General features: G+C 52.4%; 1 protein-coding gene across 1 annotated transcript; it reads left to right on the plus strand.

The window, feature by feature from the left end:
* Positions 1 to 2,277: 2,277 nt before the first annotated feature.
* On the plus strand, positions 2,278 to 19,970 carry Ankrd13b (ankyrin repeat domain 13B). Its single transcript, XM_004857065.3, has 15 exons — positions 2,278 to 2,444; positions 13,282 to 13,417; positions 13,516 to 13,640; positions 13,728 to 13,773; positions 14,407 to 14,550; positions 14,638 to 14,827; positions 14,907 to 14,973; positions 16,074 to 16,155; positions 16,888 to 16,952; positions 17,163 to 17,293; positions 17,406 to 17,563; positions 17,691 to 17,843; positions 17,978 to 18,141; positions 18,211 to 18,287; positions 18,562 to 19,970. Exons 1-15 carry the CDS (start codon positions 2,331 to 2,333, stop codon positions 18,788 to 18,790), a joined length of 1,881 nt encoding a protein of 626 aa, XP_004857122.2. The 5' UTR covers positions 2,278 to 2,330; the 3' UTR covers positions 18,791 to 19,970.

The raw sequence follows: 19,970 nt of genomic DNA on the forward strand, positions 1-19,970 counted from the left end.
CTGGGCTTACAATCTATGGCTGTCTGGCAAAGAGAACACAGTTGCCCAGAGGACAGCTCCCCTCGATCTAGCTGAGCTCCCCGCTCCTTGGGCTCCTGGGTTGTACAGAGGAAGGATGATTCACCCCGCTCCCCACCCCATCCCCCACCTACTGGTGGGCCGCGGGACTACCTGGGAGTGGCCCTGGCACGGACACACTGTCCAAATTTTGTTCCCCAACCCCTAGTTTCGTCACAGCCAAGCTTCTGGGCTTGATAGAAGGATTTCTGTATTTCCCAGTGGAGATGTCACCACCCTAGGAAGCAGAACAACTAAAGCAGAATCACACACAAGGTTCTAAAAACAATTTAATGAGGAAATGTACAGGCTTTCAGCTGGCAACTCCTAGACGTCCCTCCCCTCTTCTAGCCCCCTCCCCAACTCTGGCAGCAGCCACGGCACTCTGCTGACCTCTCGTGGTGGACATGGGCAGCCGGATTCTCCCAGGCTGGAGAAAGAGGTGAGGCAGTCCACTCCTCCCTCATCCTTTCTCGCCCTGGCCTGGCATGGCAGGGTGTGAAGGAGGCAGGGGAGCCAACACAAAGAAACCTGAGAGAGGAGTGCACGGGGTGTGTGTGTGTGTGTGTGTGTGTGTGTGTGTGTGTGTGTGTGCGCGCGCGCGCAGGCTTTTTCTGGCACCTCCCACACAAACACTTCTTGGATTGTTGTTCTAACTAGGGCTGGTGTGGAATCCCTTCTTCTTGTCTTGTTTTAAGGGGGACTCAGGAAGGCACTGTGTCTGGTTCTACCACCTGTCTCAGTCCAGAGCAATTACTATCCTTAGCTGACCCCTTGAGGTGGTATCCAGTCCAGGGGTGGCTGGACTGAGAAACTCAGAAAGCAATTCTCTTAAGGTCAGGGAGTTTGTAGGGAGGTTTGTTGTTGTTGTTGTTGTTTTTGGTACTGGGGATCGAACTCGGGTTCTTGCGCCTGGGCGAAACCACTGAGCTAAATCCCCGGCCCCACGTGGGAGGTTTTTGAACTCAGGTATCTCTGACATCAAGGTCTCTCCTTTCTAAGGAATAGGCCAAGCCTCTCAGTCCTTCCAGCCCTTGCAACTGGCCACCCCAGAGGCCAATTCCATCCTCAGCGGGGGCCATTCTGGAAGAACTTCTGTGCTCTGGGTCATGCAGGAAGAAGCAGGAAGAAGGCTGTCTGAATCACTTTCCTTTCTGAGATACCACAAGAGGTGAAAGTAGGGAGTTGACACCTGGTGCTTTCTCTGCCATCCTCACTCTGGTTCTTACTGAGCACAGTGTATAGGGGTATAGGAGAAGGGGCTGTTCTCCCCACCTTACTGGACATCCTCTTTCCAACATCATGTGTGGAAGATGGAGTTTATTTCTAAGAGGCCAAGAAAGACTCTAAAACTATTTTAGGTGCAGACCCCTGGTTGCTCCAGTGACTCTTGTTACTGATGCCCTGCATCTTTCTCAGGGATTCTCATCACTCACTCTCTTCTGGGAATTCCTAACCTTCCTCGTGGGCCCAGGAACCTAAACTCAATTCTGAAGGCCAACACCTCCCCCATCCAGGCCTGGAGCCCCCTCCCTCCCCAGCAAAGGGCAAAATGCCAGGGGGTGGGGGTGAGCCCCAGCCCATATGGCGTCAGGGCACTGTCTCGGTTTTAGTCAGGCCTGACTGACTGCCCATTCTCTCAGGGAAGCAGGCGAACACGCTGCGAGACCCTCTCCAGTCACCTGGCACCCCCGGTTCTACAAGGCGGACTACAAGCCCCATGATGCCGTGGGGCGAGGTATTGCAAGCCTTGCCCGGGTCACCCGGTTTCCCTCCTCCCCTTCCCACCGCACCCTCCCCGCGCATCCCCGCATTCCTGCATCCCTCGCCGGCTACTCCGGCTGAGGGCCGGGCTATGCGGCTGCGAGGAACCGGGGCTGCGGGGGCGCGTCCTCTGCGGCGGTGTCGTCGGGACCCGCGCCCCGTGCGCCCCCGCGTCCGCAGCTGGCGCCTGTTCCCTCCGCCGAGCGGCGTCTTTGTGTGCGGGGGTGTGGGAGGAGAGGCGCGAATCCGCTCGGCGAGCGCCCGCTCCCTCCCCGGGCGGGCGGGGGCCTCTCCGCGCCGCCCGCCGCCGCCGCCTCGCGAGGACTCCCGCCGCCCGCACGGTGCGGGGCGCGCCGTCCCCACCCGCCGCCCCCGCCGAGAGCACATGCCAGAGCCGCAGCCCTGCGAGCAGGCAGCGCCGGCCGCCCGCCCCGCGGCCCCGGGCCCCGGCTCCGGCGCCGTCCCTCCTCCAGGGCCGGGCGCCGCGGCCCCGGCATGAGGAGCGGGCGATGATCCCTGCCAACGCCTCCGCCAGGAAGGGCCCAGAGGGGAAGTACCCACTGCACTACCTCGTGTGGCACAACCGCCACCGCGAGCTGGAGAAGGAGATCCGCGTCGGCCAGGTAGGAGGGCTGTCGGGGCGCGGCGGGGACCCCACTACCCGGCACGCCCGTGCAGCGTGGGGAGGGGGCACGGCGCCAGCTGTCCCGCCTTCCTGGCGAGTTTGCAGAGCTTCTTTGTTTGGAGCCGCGGCTTTTGTGCTTAGGGACCGGCAGAGGTTGATGGGAGCGGCCTGCCTGGCAGACGTGCGGTCCTCGCAGGCTGGGGTGGGGGACGCCGTGCCCCTCCCCTCCTCTGTCGAGCAGTGAGGACTGTGAGGAGGGGCGCCGGCTCGGTCCGTGTTCCATGTGGTGGGAGAGTCCGCCTCACTCTGTCGAGCCGCAACACCTCCGAATGAGTGTGCGGAGGTGGGAAAGTCTGAGTGGGGTGGGGGCCACAGGTCGGGATTAGGGAGCCGGCTGTGTGACACTGCCAGGCATCCCAGCCCCATCCAGTGCCCTCTTCCTTCCTGGTGAGCACTTTCTTGGTTCTTTCAGACTAGACCGAGTCTCTGGATCCCTGGGAGCCCAGCCTGGGGTCAGGAATGGGAACGTAGAGAGACCCTCAGGGAGGCCTGGAAGGGCCTTGTCCAGGTGCTGAAAGGCGCTCTCCTGCCCTCTGGTGCTGGGGCCTGGCTCCTCGGCGCTGAGGAAGCCACAGGAAAGACTGGAGAGAATGGGCTCCCCGGTTCCTGCCAGTCAGCGAGGACGCGTGGGTCAGCCAGCTTTGGGCTCCAAGAAGAGAGGGGAAGGAGGGGACCTCCCCACCGTTCTTTAGGACAAAGACAGGGACAGGTCACAGATAATCCTCAATTCTGCCTTTGGCACCCAGGTCACTGGTAAACGGTGGTGGTTCTAAGACCCCTCAATCCTCCGTGGGGAGCAGTGGCCAGAGCTGGGTCCAGCCTGCACTGGATTGCCTCAGATGGAGACTTCCAGCCTTGATCTACATCTCAGACACTGGGGTGGTGGGCTGGGAGTGGCTTGCTCAGGGGTTTCCCCTGTGCAGATACCTCACATGAAGGCTACTTCATGAGTCATGGAAGTTCAGTGTCAGGGGTCCAATTTAATTTCCAAGCCACAGGAGGGTCAGGCTGTATTTTCTTAAGTTCACCACTGAGCCCTCAGGTCAGCATGGCATCCAGCTCTGTGTAGCATTCCCAGTAAATAGGGTGACCTGGGCCCACAAACCTCTGGGGTGGTCTGGGTGTCCACTTCTTTCTACCTCTGCTTACACAAGTACTCTCCAAATTTCTCTCAGCCCAGGTGGTTTATCTATTAATGTAGAAGTGTTATGCAGCCATGAGAGGCCTGGAAGAACAAAGTACAAACAAGGCACCAGCACCTGCCCTCAAGGAGGCTTGGGTAGCTGGAAGTGGTGGCATATGCCTATAATTCCAGCACTCCAGGAGGCTGAGGCAGAAGGGTTGCAAATTCGAGCCTAGTGCAGGGAACTTAGCAACTAAGAGCCTCTTTCAAAATAAAACATAAAAAGGGCTGGGGATGTAGCTCATTGTCAAGACCCTGGGTTCGATTCAGAGACAGACAGAGAGAGAGAGAGAGAGAGAGAGAGAGAGAGAGAGAGAGAGAGAGAGAGAGAGAAGAGAGAGTCTCCTCTAGCTCTTCTCTACTTTCCTCCCCTTAGGGCAAAAGAAGACAAGCTTCTGACAAAGATTGCAACTGGAAGGATTTAAAAGTGATCTGAGAGGAACTTCCTGAAGGTCCAAGGATTGTTGAACAGGAGGCTAGAGACTGAACTCTAGACTATCTCAGTCCCACTCCCTTGCATGAGGGGTGTGGGTGGTCCTTTTCCTGCAGACTAGAGAGACAGAATATGCCCTGGATGGAAGGACCAAGGCCTCTCTGTTTACAGTCCTGAAGTCAGCAGCCATCTTGCTGGGTTGGCTGGGCTGGGGAGCAGAGCTGCTACAGGCAGAGGTGGCTTGCCTCTGCAAGTATCCCTCTTCCCTCCCTCAGGCTGTCACAGAGACCAGGTGCCAGGTTCACCCTGTGTCTGCCCTGGTGAGTTCATGTCTCCTGGAAATGGACACCTGTCCTGCCTTTGATCCAGGCCTGGGGAATATAGGGCACTGATTGGGGTTAACCATAATTCAACCACATAGGGACCAAGCCAGTCCTTTCCTTCCCTCACGGGTGCTGAAAGGGCTATGCCAATTAGCCTGGGTCCAGGAGCCCCTGGCTGTACCCTATCTTCAGAGTTATGCTTGCATTCAAATGTGCACTGCTTACCCTCGGGCACCTGGCTGTTTCCTGCAGGGGAAAGGTCTGGAGGTAAGCCTCCAAAGTTCATGAGGAAACTCCTGTAGGCCCCTGGCATCCTTGTTGGGGGTCCCTGACCTCTGGTCCTCCTGGCAGCAGCCACCACAGACCATAGCCAGGCTTTCCTCAAGCACTTGGCAGCTGGGTTGCCCTGGGTTTGGTCTTTGCTTGGCATAGCTTCCTCTGTTTCACTCCAAGAAAGCCCTGCAGAGGCCTCCCAGGGGCAAGCTTGGCAGTGCTGGCTGGCCACAGAGGGGGATGGCATGGCAGCCTGCAGAGCAGGTTCACAGGAATGGCTCAGCCCCTGGATGCTCTGGGAGTGGTTGAGTGGTGGATGGGTAGGAGGAGTTGGTGTGAAGGGAAGGGGCCTGGCTGGCACCTCGTGGTACTATGATTGCTCAGTGCTCTGCTAGGTTAAGGGGGACAGCCAGTTTTAGCCAGTGGATGGGCCAATTCCTCCTTGCCTGGCACAGCTCTGAGATTGGCATAGCCAGCTGGGCTCAGTCCTGGTTCTGGAGTCACGAGCCCTGGTGTTCCCTGGGGGTGAGGAACAGGCGACAGGCTGCACAGCTCCCTGTGGGAGGGCACATGTGCAGGGAGGACCAGGAAGCTGGATTCTTCTCCTGGCAACAGAGACCTGAAGGGGGTCCAACTGTGGTCTCAGGAAAATATTTTTCTTCTTCTTGGGTCTGCCTCGGCCGTGGGCCTCCTTTCCTGGTTTCCCTTTCATCCTTCTGATGTAGAGGCAGCTGAGATAGGGTTGTGGGGCAGCCCTAGATGCTCACACACTGTCCTACTAATGGTATTGGTTGTGTTCAGGACCTCGGGGAGCACTGTGACCCCTCCTGCTCCCTAAAGTGGGCAGTCCTGGGGGTGGGCATCACCACAGTTGGTAAGCTAGGAAGCTCAGGAGAGGGAGCCACAAACCCCAGAAACCAAAAATCAATGTGCCCTGGGATGAGAGGGTGGGGCTGCACAGAGACGGAAGGGGTGAAGAGAGTCAGCAGCGCTGGCCCCCGCCACCCACAGCCCTGAGGAGCAGAGGAAGCACCCTGCCTCGCTCCCTTAAGAGAGCTCAGACATACCTGACCGTATACCCCATGTCTGGTAGCACAGCTCAGAATCTATGATAAAACTAGACTGCAGCTGTCTTCCCTGGGGCTGGGAAGAGAGGGGCTAGCAGAAGGAGCTGGTGGCCAAGCAGGCAAGCCCGGAGCATGCTCTGGGCCCTGCGCCTTTCCCTCCAGCACCCAGGCTTACTCTATACATTTGCGTGTGCCTTTAAGATTTCACTTGACAAAAGGATTCTGCCAGTGTTAAAGGAGTTTGTAAAATGCCCTCCTGGAGCATGTGGGTGTAAGGGGTGTTTAGTGCAAATATACTGGCAGGGAACATGTGTTACACATGAAGACTCTTGCAAGCCAGAGGGCAGCTGGGCAAGCATGTGCTTGCATGGATAGGGATGAACAGTACCATGTGTGTGGAGTTGGAAGTATGTAGGAGTGTTTCCTTATAGTACCTGTGCACCCTGGCATGTATGTCTTGCTGCTTATATTTTCTTTTCTTTATTTTCTTTTTGGGGCTGGGGATCAAACTTGGGACCTTGCACTTTCAAGGCAGGCAGCTGAACCACTGAGCTAAATCCCCGGCCCTTGGCATGCATGTCTGTGTATGCACACATGTGTGCTCCTGAGTGCATGCAGGGACATCCACTGCCAAGGAGTCCCAGCCCCTAAATGCCAAAGACTCTAGCTTTGACTCCAGCTGAGGCCTGCTAGGGTGAAGAGTCTCCATTCTCTTGGCGGAGATGGCTAGGTGTTGGGTTTCATGGGAAACCTTTTCATTCCAGCAATTAAACAGCCATAGGCCTTTGCTGAGGAGATTAATGAATTCTTCCACTTGGATCCAGGGCACAGTGCCATGTGTGCTGCAAGCCCTGCTCTGGGTAGGAGGGAAGAGCTGCTTTGGGTCCTGGCTGGGAGTATGGGGGTCCACATTTGTCCTGGAATCAGTGGGGCCCTTGGGTAAGCTGCCAGGAGCACTCCTGAGGAGTGGGACTGGGGAAGTCCACTCCACCTGGCGGGCAGTGCCAGTGTCTCTCTGGGCCTGGAGCTGAGGCACCCGATGGGAGGGTGTGCAGCATCTAGGCCCCTGGGGCAGGGCAGGGTACCCTGCCAGCTCCCTGGGGCCTTATTAGCAGGAACAGCAGCAGCACCTGGGACAGGGTCAGAGGTGGCCTTCCAGACTCAGCTACAACTCCACGGGAAGGCCACCTGCTGATGTGTCCAGCCAACTTTACCATCCCCACCCCAGTGCTCAGGACTCCACCTAGATCAGCCCACCCCAGGACAGGCAGAGTACATAGTGCTCCCTTTTATCTGTAGCGAGCTGGTGTGGAGGAACCACAAGGAGACCCCATGCACCTCCAAACCACAGCTCAGAGGTTGAGAGGAGCAGGGCACCCTTGATTTTTGAGGGTCCCAGTATGCTTAAAAGTGAAGAAATGTCAACACAAGGTTGCAAAGTGATATAAATAATTTGAATTATTTAAAATGTTTCATTTTGCCCCGCTACCAAAAGAAATCATATAAAATGTCTAATTTTGGATAAAGGTGTGCATACTCATGTTTTAAAATATTTAGCTGTTGCTGTAAGGCTTCTAATGAGAAGCGGCCTTCCTCTCTCTACTCCTCCCCAGCAGGTTGCATTCCCCAGAGGCCACCACTTTGAACTTCTGAGCTCTTTCTTCTGTTATTTTCCTCTGTAATTGTAAACAATACACTTTCACAACTGTATCTTGGTTTACCACTTTTATACTTTGTTACCTTCTTTTCATGCCCCCTTAATATACTTATCTACACATTTATTTAACAAGTATTTCTTATACACCAGTTACAGATCAGGTGCTAGCACTGAACCTAACATGCAGGGCCTCTGGGTTGCTTGGTGTGCTTTCTGGGAGAAGGAGATGGTGAAGAATTAAACAAGCACTGGCTGTAGGCAGAGAACTAAAACAGGATAAGGGGCAGTGGGTGAATTAGCAGCAACTATCATCTCAAGTGAACTGTCAGGGCAGACTAATCTGAGGAGGTAACATTCACTCAGCAACCTGAAGTGAGGGTGAAAGGTTCATGGCATGCTGCGTGGCTCAGTCTGTGTTGCTATAACAGAATGCCTGATGGGCTGGTGCTGTACCTCTTAAAGATCCACCAACTTTCAACATCCCCAGAGTGGGGACCACCCTTCAAGCACATCAACCTTTGGGGGACAAACCACATCCAAGCTGTAGAACTAGGGTACCCACAGGATCATTGCAGGGAAGTCTGGTGCCAGAGGAGGTGTGACAGCAGAGCAATTTGAGTTCCAAAAAGAAGTCTAGAACCTTAGGATTCCGCTAAATACCATGGACAGCCACTGGGAAGATTTGAGCTAAAGTGTGTCAGGCTTTGAGTGACATTTCACAGGGTGACATTTAGCTGCCATGGGTGATGTGGATCCAGAAAAGAAGGGTAGGGAGCCCAATGAGGGGGCTACCATCTTGCCAACCAAGATATGGGTAGCTTGAAAGTGATGAAACTGAGAGGTCTCTAGATCCATTTTGAAGGTAGAGTCTACAGGTTCTGCTGATAGATTAGACATGAAGGGTAAGTGAAAGAGAAGCCATAAAGACAATTCCAAAGGTGTTTGGAGGGGCTGGGGATGTAGCTCCATGGTGGAGTGCTTGCCTAGCATGTATGAGGCTCTGGTCAATCTCCAGCATGCAAAAAATAAAGATTGTTCTTGTTTATATGAAAAATAAAGTGAACTGCGGTATTGTTTAGCAGATGGAAACAGAGGGGCAGAGACAGCTGTCCAAGAAAGAAGAAAACCAGGAAAGGTGAAGAAAGGTACTTCTGGAGTGAGGAAGGCAAGGAATTCAATGTGAATTCCCAATTGTGAATGCAATGATTTTTTTTCATGCAGTATTTTCCTTGAAGATATAAATTACTGTTTTCCCCAGAAAAAGTTTCTTTTACACCCTGCATTGAAAGAGTTTCCTCTGTGTCTTTAGCATCTATCTGTATGTTTGGGTTGATTTCATGCTGGAAGCTTTCCTCAAGGGTCCAGTCCAGCTTGGCTACTGGGGCATATTTAGGAATGGACATGTGGAGATTCCTGATGTATGGAAGCTGCTGTAAGATGATTGGGTGGCAAACTGGCCTGTTCATTGTGGGCCCCCAAATGTCTTTATTCAGAGGTCCTGGCCTTTAGTTTCTCCAAGGAAAAATTCTCCAGTCTGTTGCTTGGTGGAATGGGGGTTGGGGTGGGGGTCTGTTATAATCTGGCTGCCAGTAATGCAGGATCCAAGGTAAGGGCGGGCTGAGGTCTCAGTGGTCAGTTTTCAGCCTCATGGCCTCCACTGTGGCCAGTGTCCTTGAGACCAGCATATCTCATGTTCAGTTCCTACAGAGGATAAAAATGGTGTCCTGTGGTGAATAGGGGGCACCTCTCAGCTTTAAAAGGATAGGGAGGGAGCCATGGGGTTCCGAATTTTACCTGGTCCTCCTGTATCCAGCTCTGAGCCTCATCCCCACTGCCTACAGGGCCTAAAACTCTCAGGAGTGCTGGGGTGGCCTGATTTGCTACTCACAGGCTTCCCTTCTGTGGCTGCCTGGCTTTTAGCTTCCCCTGCCTTCCCTAAATCATTTGTGACACCTTGGCCACTTCCTATGTTCTAAAGATATGTTGAAATTTCTCATCTTCTGATATCTCTTCTCTTTATTCTTGTGGGTTTTAAATATTTTACTGACAATATTATACTTACAAATTTAACATTTTTGGTGCTCTTCATGCCTTTGTATAGATCCATGTCTCCATCTGGTATCAATTTTCTCTCTACCTGAAGAGTATCCTTTGACATTTCCTGCACATCTTCTGGCAATAAATTCTCTTAGCTTTTCTTTGTCTGCAGAAGTATCTACTTCCCCTCCATTTTTGCCAGATATAGAATTATATAGGTTCAAATGTTTTTGTTATTTTTCCCCCCAGCTCTTTAAAGATTTCATTATAGGGCTGGGGATGTAGCTCAGTGGTGCTACGCCTTCCTGGCAAGCACAAGGTCCTGAGTTCGATCTCCAGTACCAAAATAAAATAAAATAAAGATTTCATTATATTGTGTTTTTTTTTTTTTTTTGGTACCAGGGATTGAACTCAGGACCTCACGGTTGCCAGGCAGGCGCTGTGCCACTGAGCTAAATCCCTGGCCCTATATTGTCTTATGGCTCGCATAGTTTCTGATGAGAAGTATGTATTATTCCTGTATTTATTCTTTGTATAAAAGGTCTCATTTCTTTGAATACCCTTACGATTTCTTTAAAATCATTAATTTTAAGCATTTGATTATGATAGGCCTTGGTGTAATTTTGTGTTTGTTTTGTTTAGGGTTCTTTGAGTTTCTTGATTCTGTACGTTTATGGTTGCATTTGTTTAAACAACAAATTGTCTCAAAGTGGATGGGCTAAAACAACAATTTAATGTCTTGCAATTCTAGAGGCCAGAAGTTCAAACCTGAATTTTTGGCAGGGCCTCACTCCCTCCCTACCTCTTGCAGTTTCTGCTGGTGGCACCAGGCATTCCTGGGCTTGTGGCTGCATAACTCTGGCCTGTGCCTCTGAGTTCACACAGCCTTCTCTCTGTACGAGTCTCCTGAGACACTTCTCATTGGATTTTGTGTTTTTTTGTTTTATGTTTGGTACTGGGGATCCAACTCGGGACATTGCGCTTGCAAGGCAGGCGTGGTGCCACTGAGCTAAATCACTGGCTCTCGTTGGATTTTGGAATCACCACCAGGGTGATCTCACCTTCAGAGTCATAATCCAACTACATCTACAAAGACCCCCTTTCCCAAAGAAAGTAACATGCATGTGTTCTGAGAGTTAGAATGTGATGTGAACCTATCTTTTTGAGGAACACTAGCATTCAACCCACTAAAGTACTTTTTATCAAATTTGGAGAAATGTTGGCCATTTTTTTTAAAAATTTGTCTTATTCTCTCTATACCCTTATCCTGTCCCCTGGGATTCCAACCACACATTCGTTAGAATGCTTTATAGTGTCTCACAGGTTATGAGGTTCTATGAACTGTTTTTTTCAGTACTTTTTTTGTCCCTCCTCTGTGCTTCAGTTTGGATGGTTCTATTGCTATCTCTTCAGATTCACCAATTTTAAGAGAAAAAAAATCCTTAAATGTCTACATCTAGCAAACATTTCCATTTCGGATTCTGTATTTGTTGTCTTTATGGGTTTTGGGGGCCCTTTTTTTGCTTGTTGTTGTCGTCTTAAGACAGGGTCTTGCTATGTAGTCCAGGCTGGCCTTACTATATACCTTAGGCAAGTCTTAAACTCATGATCCTCCTGCCTCAGTCTCTTGAGACTACAAGGGTCATCCTGGCACACTGTATTATTTTGGGGGTTTTGTTTTGTTTTATTTTGGTTTTTTGAAACAGAGGGTCTTGTTACTTAGTTCAGGTTGGCCTTAAACTCACTATGTAGCCAGCCTAGATCGCTTGCAGTGATCCTCCTGCCTCAGCCTCTCTCTGAGTGCTGGGATCACAGGCACTGAGTTCTTTTTATATTTCCCATTTTTCTCCTCATGAACACCTTGTTTATATTTTTCTTGAAACTTGAGCATATTGAGCCATAATTTTTCTCATTTCTATTAAGTCATTTCTCTTCTGATTATGGGTCACAGTCTCTATTAGCATAGCTAGAATTTTTAACTGGATATTGGACATTGTAAATATTAAGCATCTGGATTTTGTCATTTTTCTTTAAATAATGTTAAGCTTTGTTCTGGCAAACTAAGTGAATCCCTTATAAATAAATTTGATTTAAAAAAAATTTTTTTTGGTGGTGGTGGTACTAGGGATTGAACCCAGGGCCTTTGCACTGAGCTGCATCCCTAGCCCTTTTTTATTTTTTACTTATTTTTATTTTATTTCTTTTTTTTCATACCGGGGATCAAACTTGGGTCCTTGTGCTTGTGAGGCAAGTGGCGGAACCACTGAGCTAAATCCCTGTTCCCCTTATTTCTTTATTTCTTTATTTTGGTACTGGGGATCAAACTTGGGACCTTTCGCTTACGAGGCAGGTGGTGGAACCACTGAGCTAAATCTCCAGCTCTGATGCTAAATTTTAATCTGCTAGGGTAGGTCTGGGTGAGCTTTTCTCTAGAAATAGTTTAGCCCTACTACTAAGGCATAACATTTCTGGGTCTCTATTGAATATATCGAACGATCAACCTTGTACTCTAGCTGATAGAAGCTTGAATGTCTCTGTCCTCTGAGGTCTGAAAAGTCATCGGTTTATTGCTCCTGTGCTGTAATGAAGTTTAGCATTCAGCAAAGACTCAAAGGGACTCCCATTCCTTTGAACAGAGAGGGTTAGGGTGATGGATGAGTGAAAAAAGATCAGAGGAGTTCTTTCTTTGCAAGGCTCATTCCTTTCCAGAACTCTGCCTTGCAACTTGCAGCTACCTCAATCTCCCTGGATCCTATCTCTGTCTCCTTAACTCTGCAGGACCACCAGGCACTGCCAGGCATTCCCCTCCCTGGACTGCAGTCTGGAATGTACCCTCAGGCAAAAATCCCTTACTTACCCTGTTTGTTTCTCTTCAGAGATCTCAGTCTTGTATTTCCTGTGGCCTCATGTCTGAAAACAAGTATTTCAGATATTTTGAAGCAATAGTTATCTCATTTTGTCTGGTGACAGCATAATTTGTTATAGTGATGGTTAGAATAGAGGCTTTTTGCTGGCACTTTAATCAAGTTTTGGGGAGAAGAGAAGGAGTTACACCCATATGGTCAATTCACTGTATTTTTAAGGAGAAGTCCTAAACTCCTGAGATATATTTAAATATTTATGTTTAGCAAACATATGCTTTTATCACACAGCAAAAATCTCATGCAAAGCCAGAATTTAGCTCAGTGGTGCTGCTGCCTGCCTCGCAAGCATAAGGTCCTGAGTTCGATCCCTGGTACCAAAAAACCCCACAAAAAACTCATGCAGTGTAATCATGCTATTCACAAAATAATAAAATTTATGTAAAATGTTAGTGCATAGGGATGGGGCTTTGAAGTTGTACCATGAACATTTTCTTTCACTACCTGTGTATTACTACACCTTTTTGCCTTTTCTCTCAGTGTTAATGTCAGTGATATAAAACTGGTGGCCCCACCTGAAGGTGTGTTTAGGACCTCCAGAACAGGTCCAGCATGCTGTATTATCTCTGGACCACCCTTCAGTCTCTGGCTTACTTTCCTGCACAGCCCACTGGGCCTTGGAGAAGGGAACCCAGATCGGGGACCTAGAAGAACAGAAAAGGAGCAAGGCCCTCCCTTTCCCTCTAACAGTTAGTTGCTCTCTGCCCTGTCTAAGCGCCTCTCCATGTAGTTGGTGTCAGCTTATCATGTAGGTCTTTTCCAAGGTCTTGTGAGGTGGGTAAGGTGGTGGAGCTAGAGGGTAGCTGCCTGCTTCGGGGCTGTTTTGCTTAGGTCAGTTGCTTCTGAAGTGACTAGTGCTACCTCTTCAACTCCTCCTGCAGGTGGACATCGAACAGCTGGATCCCCGTGGCCGGACTCCCTTGCACCTGGCGACCACACTGGGGCACCTGGAGTGTGCCCGTGTGCTCTTGGCACATGGTGCTGACGTGGGCAGGGAGAATCGCAGTGGCTGGACAGGTGGGCACCGACAGACAGCCAGGGCTTCCCCAGGATCAGGTACTCACCTCAGGTTGGCTAAAGGGTCCTGCCCTGTGACGTCACCTTCCCTCCCCCAGTACTTCAGGAGGCTGTGAGTACCCGGGACCTGGAGCTGGTGCAGCTGGTGCTGAGGTACCGGGACTACCAGCGGGTGGTGAAGCGGCTGGCAGGCATCCCTGTGCTCCTGGAGAAGCTGCGAAAGGTGAGGCTCAGCCACCCAGCCTGGCCACTGGGACCCTTGCACCCCATTTCTAGTGTGAGCTTAGCCATTCTCCTTTCCATCCTCTAGGCCCAGGACTTCTATGTGGAGATGAAATGGGAATTCACTAGCTGGGGTAAGAGGGGCTGAATGGGGGCCTCTCTGACCTTGGGGATTTTGCACTTACTGTCTTTCTGCCTGGGGCATCACTCCATAGCTCTTCAGGGGATCCTATTCATCTTTTAGCTCTCAATGTTATCTTTTAGCTCAATGCTATCTCCTCAGCAAAGTCTCTCCAGACTGCCCCAGACCGTGTCTTGGTTCCATTATTTCTTTCACTCTGTAATGATTTACATATTTGTTTATTATTTGTCACCCCTTGCTAGAAGGTACATTCTAAGAGGGCAGAAGTCCCTGTCTTGTTTAATGTTATATTTCCACTGACTTGAATAGTTTCTGGCATGTAGTAGGTGTATAATAAATACTTGTTGAAAGATTGGATGAGAGGCTGAGTGAATGAATTAACACAGTGGAGGATACTAGAGACTTAGCTATGAGTCTCAGCAAGGCATGCCTGTCCCCATCCTCACGTCTGAGGGAGTGTGGTCTACATTTGTCAAGGGGGGTGTTTGGAGGAAGGACTGCTCTTATATCAATTCCCTCACCCTCTCCTGGTCATTTCACTGACCCTAACTCCTATCCCCTGAGCTGGCCCAGGCTGGGTGGGCCAGGCAAACTGAAGCCACCTCTGACCTCCACTTCCACCCAGTGCCCCTGGTGTCCAAGATCTGCCCTAGTGACACCTACAAAGTGTGGAAGAGCGGGCAGAACTTGAGGGTAGACACTACGCTCCTGGGCTTTGACCATATGACATGGCAGCGAGGGAACCGCAGCTTCATCTTCAGGGGCCAAGGTCAGGCAGGCAGGAGGTGGGGCAGGTGGGGAGGATGGGACAGCACCATGTCACCCTGACCCCCCTGTGCTGTTCTGTGGCTGGCAGACACGAGTGCTGTGGTCATGGAGATTGACCACGACCGCCGGGTGGTGTATACAGAGACTCTGGCGTTGACTGGGCAGGACCGGGAGCTACTGTTGGCTGCTGCCCAGCCCACCGAGGAGCAGGTGCTGAGCCGGCTCACCGCACCTGTCGTTACCACACAGCTTGACACCAAGAACATCTCCTTTGAGAGGTGAGCAGGCGCGGCCTTGGCCAGCCTGGATTCAGCCTGGTGGGGTCCTTGCCTCACCTGGACCCCTCTACTTCTGCAGGAATAAGACTGGCATTCTGGGCTGGCGCAGTGAGAAGACAGAGATGGTGAATGGGTATGAAGCAAAGGTGAGGCCGCAGCTCCCAGTGCCAGAGCCAGCTGTGCTCTTGTCTACAGGGCCTTCCTGACTACCTTTCCCTATCCTTGGAGGTGCAGAGGCCACATGGCATGGAGGGAGGGGCGTCAGGCTAACAGTCACCTGGATGAGAGTTACTATGTTCATGTTCAAAGCACCATTCTGGCATTTTATACTAATATATGGGTATATTTACACATATGTGCACAAATAAGCACATGCATGCCCTCATTTACCCTTTGCCGTAACCCTTTCAGGCAGGTGCTGTTATGAATTCCATTTCCAGATACTCCCTGAGGCATTTCCAGGGCATCCCATTTAATCTTTACAACTCCATGAAGTAGGGATTATTGGCCCATTTTTATGACAAGGAAATGGAGGCTTGGAGTGGTTCTGTGACCTTGTAAAGTCATTCCAAGTAACTACAATGTACACAGCTAGCAGTGGCAGAGTTGGGGGCCAGACCCCGGCTGCCTGACTCTAAAGCCAGGCCTTTACCCTTAAAACTGTGTCAGTCACTCTAGAACCCACACTTTCTCCAACGCGTGGTGCTGCTGGTGAATGGAGGAACTGGCAAATGCTGCAAGCTCTTGTACATACTGTCTCCTGGATGCCCTACCTGGTTCTGTTGGCTGGGATAAGGCCCTTTGGTACCCCCTCACCAAAGCGTGTGTCACACTGAGTTATAGCTGTCCATTTTCTTGTCGCCAAACTAGAATGTGGCCCTCATGAGGGTAGGAATTATATCTGGCTTATTCACCTCCGTAACCCTGATGCCCACCTCAATGGCTGCAGATAATTCCCCCTTAAAAGAATGTTTGTTGAATGAATAAGTGAATGAATGAACAATTTGATATATTTACTTGCCCAAAGCTTCAGAACTGGAGCAAAGAGGCCCTCCAAGACCCTTTATTGCAGAGAATGTTTAGGATTCCTTCAAGTGGGACTACTATAGATATTTCTTTCTTTCTTTCTTTTTTAGTACCAGGGATCGAACTCAGGACCTTGCACTTTGAGGCAGGTGCAGTGCCACTGAGCTAAATCCCCGGCCCTACTAGAGCTATTTCTGAGCCCTTCCCTCTCTGTCTCCAGGTATATGGGGCATCCAATGTGGAGCTCATCACCCGGACCCGGACAGAGCATCTTTCAGAACAGCACAAGGGCAAGGTCAAAGGTAATGAGGTCAAGGTGTGAGGGGGAGGTGCTGTGGGACTGGAAGAGCCAGCTTCCACTTTAGTTCCTCCAGCAGTATTCTCTTTGGCAGTCCAGTAAGAGCTAGGATGGTTTATTCAGGCAAATAGGTTTTAATTCAAGCACTAAGCCCTAATGATTGGTAGCAACTGCCTATAGCACTGCTAAGAAGATTCTAAAAGGGCTCATTTGGGCTTAGTGGAAAGGCAGGCTACCACTGACTGTTAATATCTGCATTGTATTTGGTCATTTTACTCAAGTGGGACATAGCCTGGGTAGAAAGTCCGGGCACCTTCCCACTGCTTCTGTGGGCCCACTGACACAACTGATTCTCTGGGTATCAGCTAACTTGTCTCAAGTAGAATCACATAATTCCTACCTCACAGGGGAAAAAAAAATGAAGTCAGTAATATACAAGTCCCCAGAGAGAAACACATGCATACCCTAAAACTGCCCACAAAAGGAAGGTATTTTACCGCCCAGTGTCACCAACCTGGACAATGGCACTTTTGGATGTTTCTCCTGGGACCCAAACCTACTTTTCTTCCAGCTGTGCTTGCAGGGGTTCTGACCCTGCCCCATGGAGTCCTTAGTCACTTTTAGATGAAGGTGTCTGGTTATGTGCTGTGGGTGAGCAGCCGCATCCCTAGGGCTTGAGTACTATCACTTCTGATGAGGTGCCCATGTGTCCTCTGAGATACCACATTTCTTGTAGGCTGTAAGACACCTCTTCAGTCCTTCCTGGGAATTGCTGAGCAGCATGGGGGCCCCCAAAATGGGGTGAGTGTGCGTCACTGTGTGCAGGGGTGTGGATGTGGCTCAGGAGGAGGCTTGGAGGGCATCCTGCTTAGCATGGCCCGTGCAGACCTCCTTTGCATAATGCTCAAAGCCATGCCACCGGCAGGGGAGAGATGGGAATCCATGGTATCAACTGGCTGGGCTGGCATCAGGGACTGGGAAAGGCTTATGGCCCCTCCCCATGTGGTACAGACCCTGATCACTCAGACCCTGAGCCAAGCCAACCCCACTGCCATCACTGCAGAAGAATACTTCAACCCCAACTTTGAGCTTGGCAACCGGGACATGGGCCGCCCCATGGAACTGACCACCAAGACACAGAAGTGAGGCCCCCTGCTCCTGCTGGGAAGGGGTGGGCAGGGCTGGGGCTCAAGGAGGTGCTGGGAGGCCATGGCTTCCTGCAGCATCCCTCACCCCTGGGATCTGGGGGGGCAGGTTCAAGGCCAAGCTGTGGCTGTGTGAGGAGCATCCCCTGTCCCTGTGTGAGCAGGTGGCCCCCATCATTGACCTCATGGCAGTCAGCAACGCGCTCTTTGCCAAGCTCCGGGACTTCATCACCCTGCGCCTGCCTCCAGGCTTCCCCGTCAAGATTGGTGAGACCCCACTGCCGTTTCTCCTCAGCCCTTTTGGGGATTGGGGTGGGATCCAGATGAGGTCAGGGTTGCCGGCCTGAGGTCTGAGAGAGTGGGTGGTGGTCCCTGATGGTTTACTCATCCTTAGAAATTCCGATCTTCCACATCCTCAATGCGCGCATCACCTTCGGGAACCTCAATGGCTGCGACGAGCCGGTGCCATCCGTGCGAGGTAGCCCCAGTAGTGAGACTCCTTCCCCAGGCAGCGACTCCTCCAGCGTCAGCAGCTCCAGTTCTACAAGTGAGACTCTCCATTCCCTGTGCCTTGCCACCCCCAGCCTTCCTCCTGCTCTCCGTGAGCCGGCTCGCTTTCCCTCCCCATCCTGGTGCGCTTGCGGCCCAGCACACGCCTGACCGGCAGCCTCACGTCCTCAGCCTCGTGCCGCGGCTGCGAGATCTCCCCGACCTTGTTCGAGGCCCCACGAGGCTACAGCGTGCTGGGCGGCCAGCGGGAGGCGGCGACTCGCGAGGAAGATGACGACCTGCTACAGTTCGCCATCCAGCAGAGCCTGCTTGAGGCAGGCAGTGAGTATGACCAGGTGCGTCCCCGCAGCCTCGCCAGGCCATGTGAGTGCGGGGACGCACAGCTAACAGGCTCCTCGCTCCAGGTCACCATCTGGGAGGCGCTAACCAACAGCAAACCAGGCACTCACCCCATGTCTTGCGAGGGTCGCCGACAGGACAGGTCAGTGCCCGTTAGGCCAAAGAGCATTTGGAGACGCTTGTTGTCATCCACCCCCCAACACACACGCACAGGGTACCCCAGTACCCCTTCACACTGGGAGATGACACTGAAACCCCGCTAGGCCCAGAGAATCTAAGTGCACTACCTGGACGCTAAGACTCTTCGCCTTCCCCTAGAGGGTGGCAGGCCGGCTGTGCCTTTGCGCAGCGGCCCGCCCAGGCACCTGGGCTGGTGCGCAGCAGCCGAGCTCTAGAAGAATCCTCCCCGCCCGCAGGAGCGCCCCGCCTACGCCGCAGCGCCAGAACGCGCCCCCCGCGCGGGTGCCCAGCCCTCGGCCCAGTCCCGGCCCTGGCTCTGGCGGCCACGTGTTCCGGAGCTACAACGAGCAGCTGCGGCTGGCCATGGAGCTGTCGGCTCAGGAGCAAGAGGAGCGGCGCCGGCGCGCGCGCCAGGAGGAGGAGGAACTGGAGCGCATCCTGAGACTCTCGCTGACCGAGCAGTAGCGCCCCTGACGGGCCCTCACCCACTCCATCCCTGCCGGAACCTGGGACCCCAGCGAGACAAACTGGACCTCTCGCCTGCAGAGCTGCTGCGGCTGGAGTCTGGAGTCGCTGCCTGGGGCGTGCAGCAGTACACCAGGCACGAGGTGGAGAGGGGCTCGACATGGGGCCCAGAGTAACTTTCCAGGACAGAGCCCTGGAGGTGACTGACACGGCCTGGTACCCCTGCTTTGCTGTATCCTGACTCCTAATCTGCTCCTCTGGGCTCCCATAGGTCCAAGGGCGAGCTAGATGGTTCTGAAGGGAAGAGGAATCCTCAGAGGAGCATTGTCCCCATCCTTGCTCCTTCTGGCCAGTCTTCCTTTCTGCTCATTGACCCCACTCCAGGACACTACCCTTGAAGCCTTTGCATCTCTGCTCTTCACCCCTGGGGGGCAGCTGAGTTCCCCACGTGCTGTGTTGCTGCTTTGTCCCAGACACAAACCAGCACGTCAAGGGCCCAGCCCCTCCCCACCCCGGCATTTCAGCATCGTCAAGTGCACTTAGCGGGGTGCCTGGCTCCCCCAGCCCTCACACCCATCCTGGGTCTCAGGTTGGTCCGAGCTTCTCCTTGGGCAGCCAGAAGTTGAAATACCCACCCCTAAGGCACAGTTTTGTGATCAGGGAGTGGATCCAAGGTGGCCCCTTGGCCCCCCCGGAAAGGCCTGACTCCCTCCTGGTGCCTTGGAGAATGGGGGGCATATTCGGCTATGAGGGGGGCGTGGCGCCAAGCACTAGACCCGACACAAAACCGGATACAAAGGATCACTTAGGGCCCTGGCACTACCACCCACCCCTTCCTACCAGCTGCTGCTAGCCCTCTGTGGTTGTGCATCCCTCTTGGCCCCACTCAGGGGCTAAAACCCTTCATCCAATGGTGCTAACCCCCGGCTCTCCCCTACCCTGCCTCACCCACCCAGAGAAGCACAGGCCCCTCCAAGGGCAGGGGCCCCAGCCCACTGCACATCCTTGTCCCGGGCCTCTCAGAATGGCCTTCATGGCTTAGACAGTGAGGCTCAGAAGGGACACAAAAAGGGGACAGAAGAAAAGAGCAACAAAGGGAAACTGCTCCTCCCACTTCCTTCCCTGATGCCAGGGGCACCAGACTGATTCTGAGGCACAAATAAAGAGGCTTCAAACTGGA

The sequence above is a fragment of the Heterocephalus glaber genome, unplaced genomic scaffold (assembly GCF_053883595.1).
Source record: "Heterocephalus glaber isolate CG9 unplaced genomic scaffold, H.glaber_assembly_v1.0 deba00001564, whole genome shotgun sequence".
NCBI lineage: Eukaryota > Metazoa > Chordata > Mammalia > Rodentia > Bathyergidae > Heterocephalus > Heterocephalus glaber.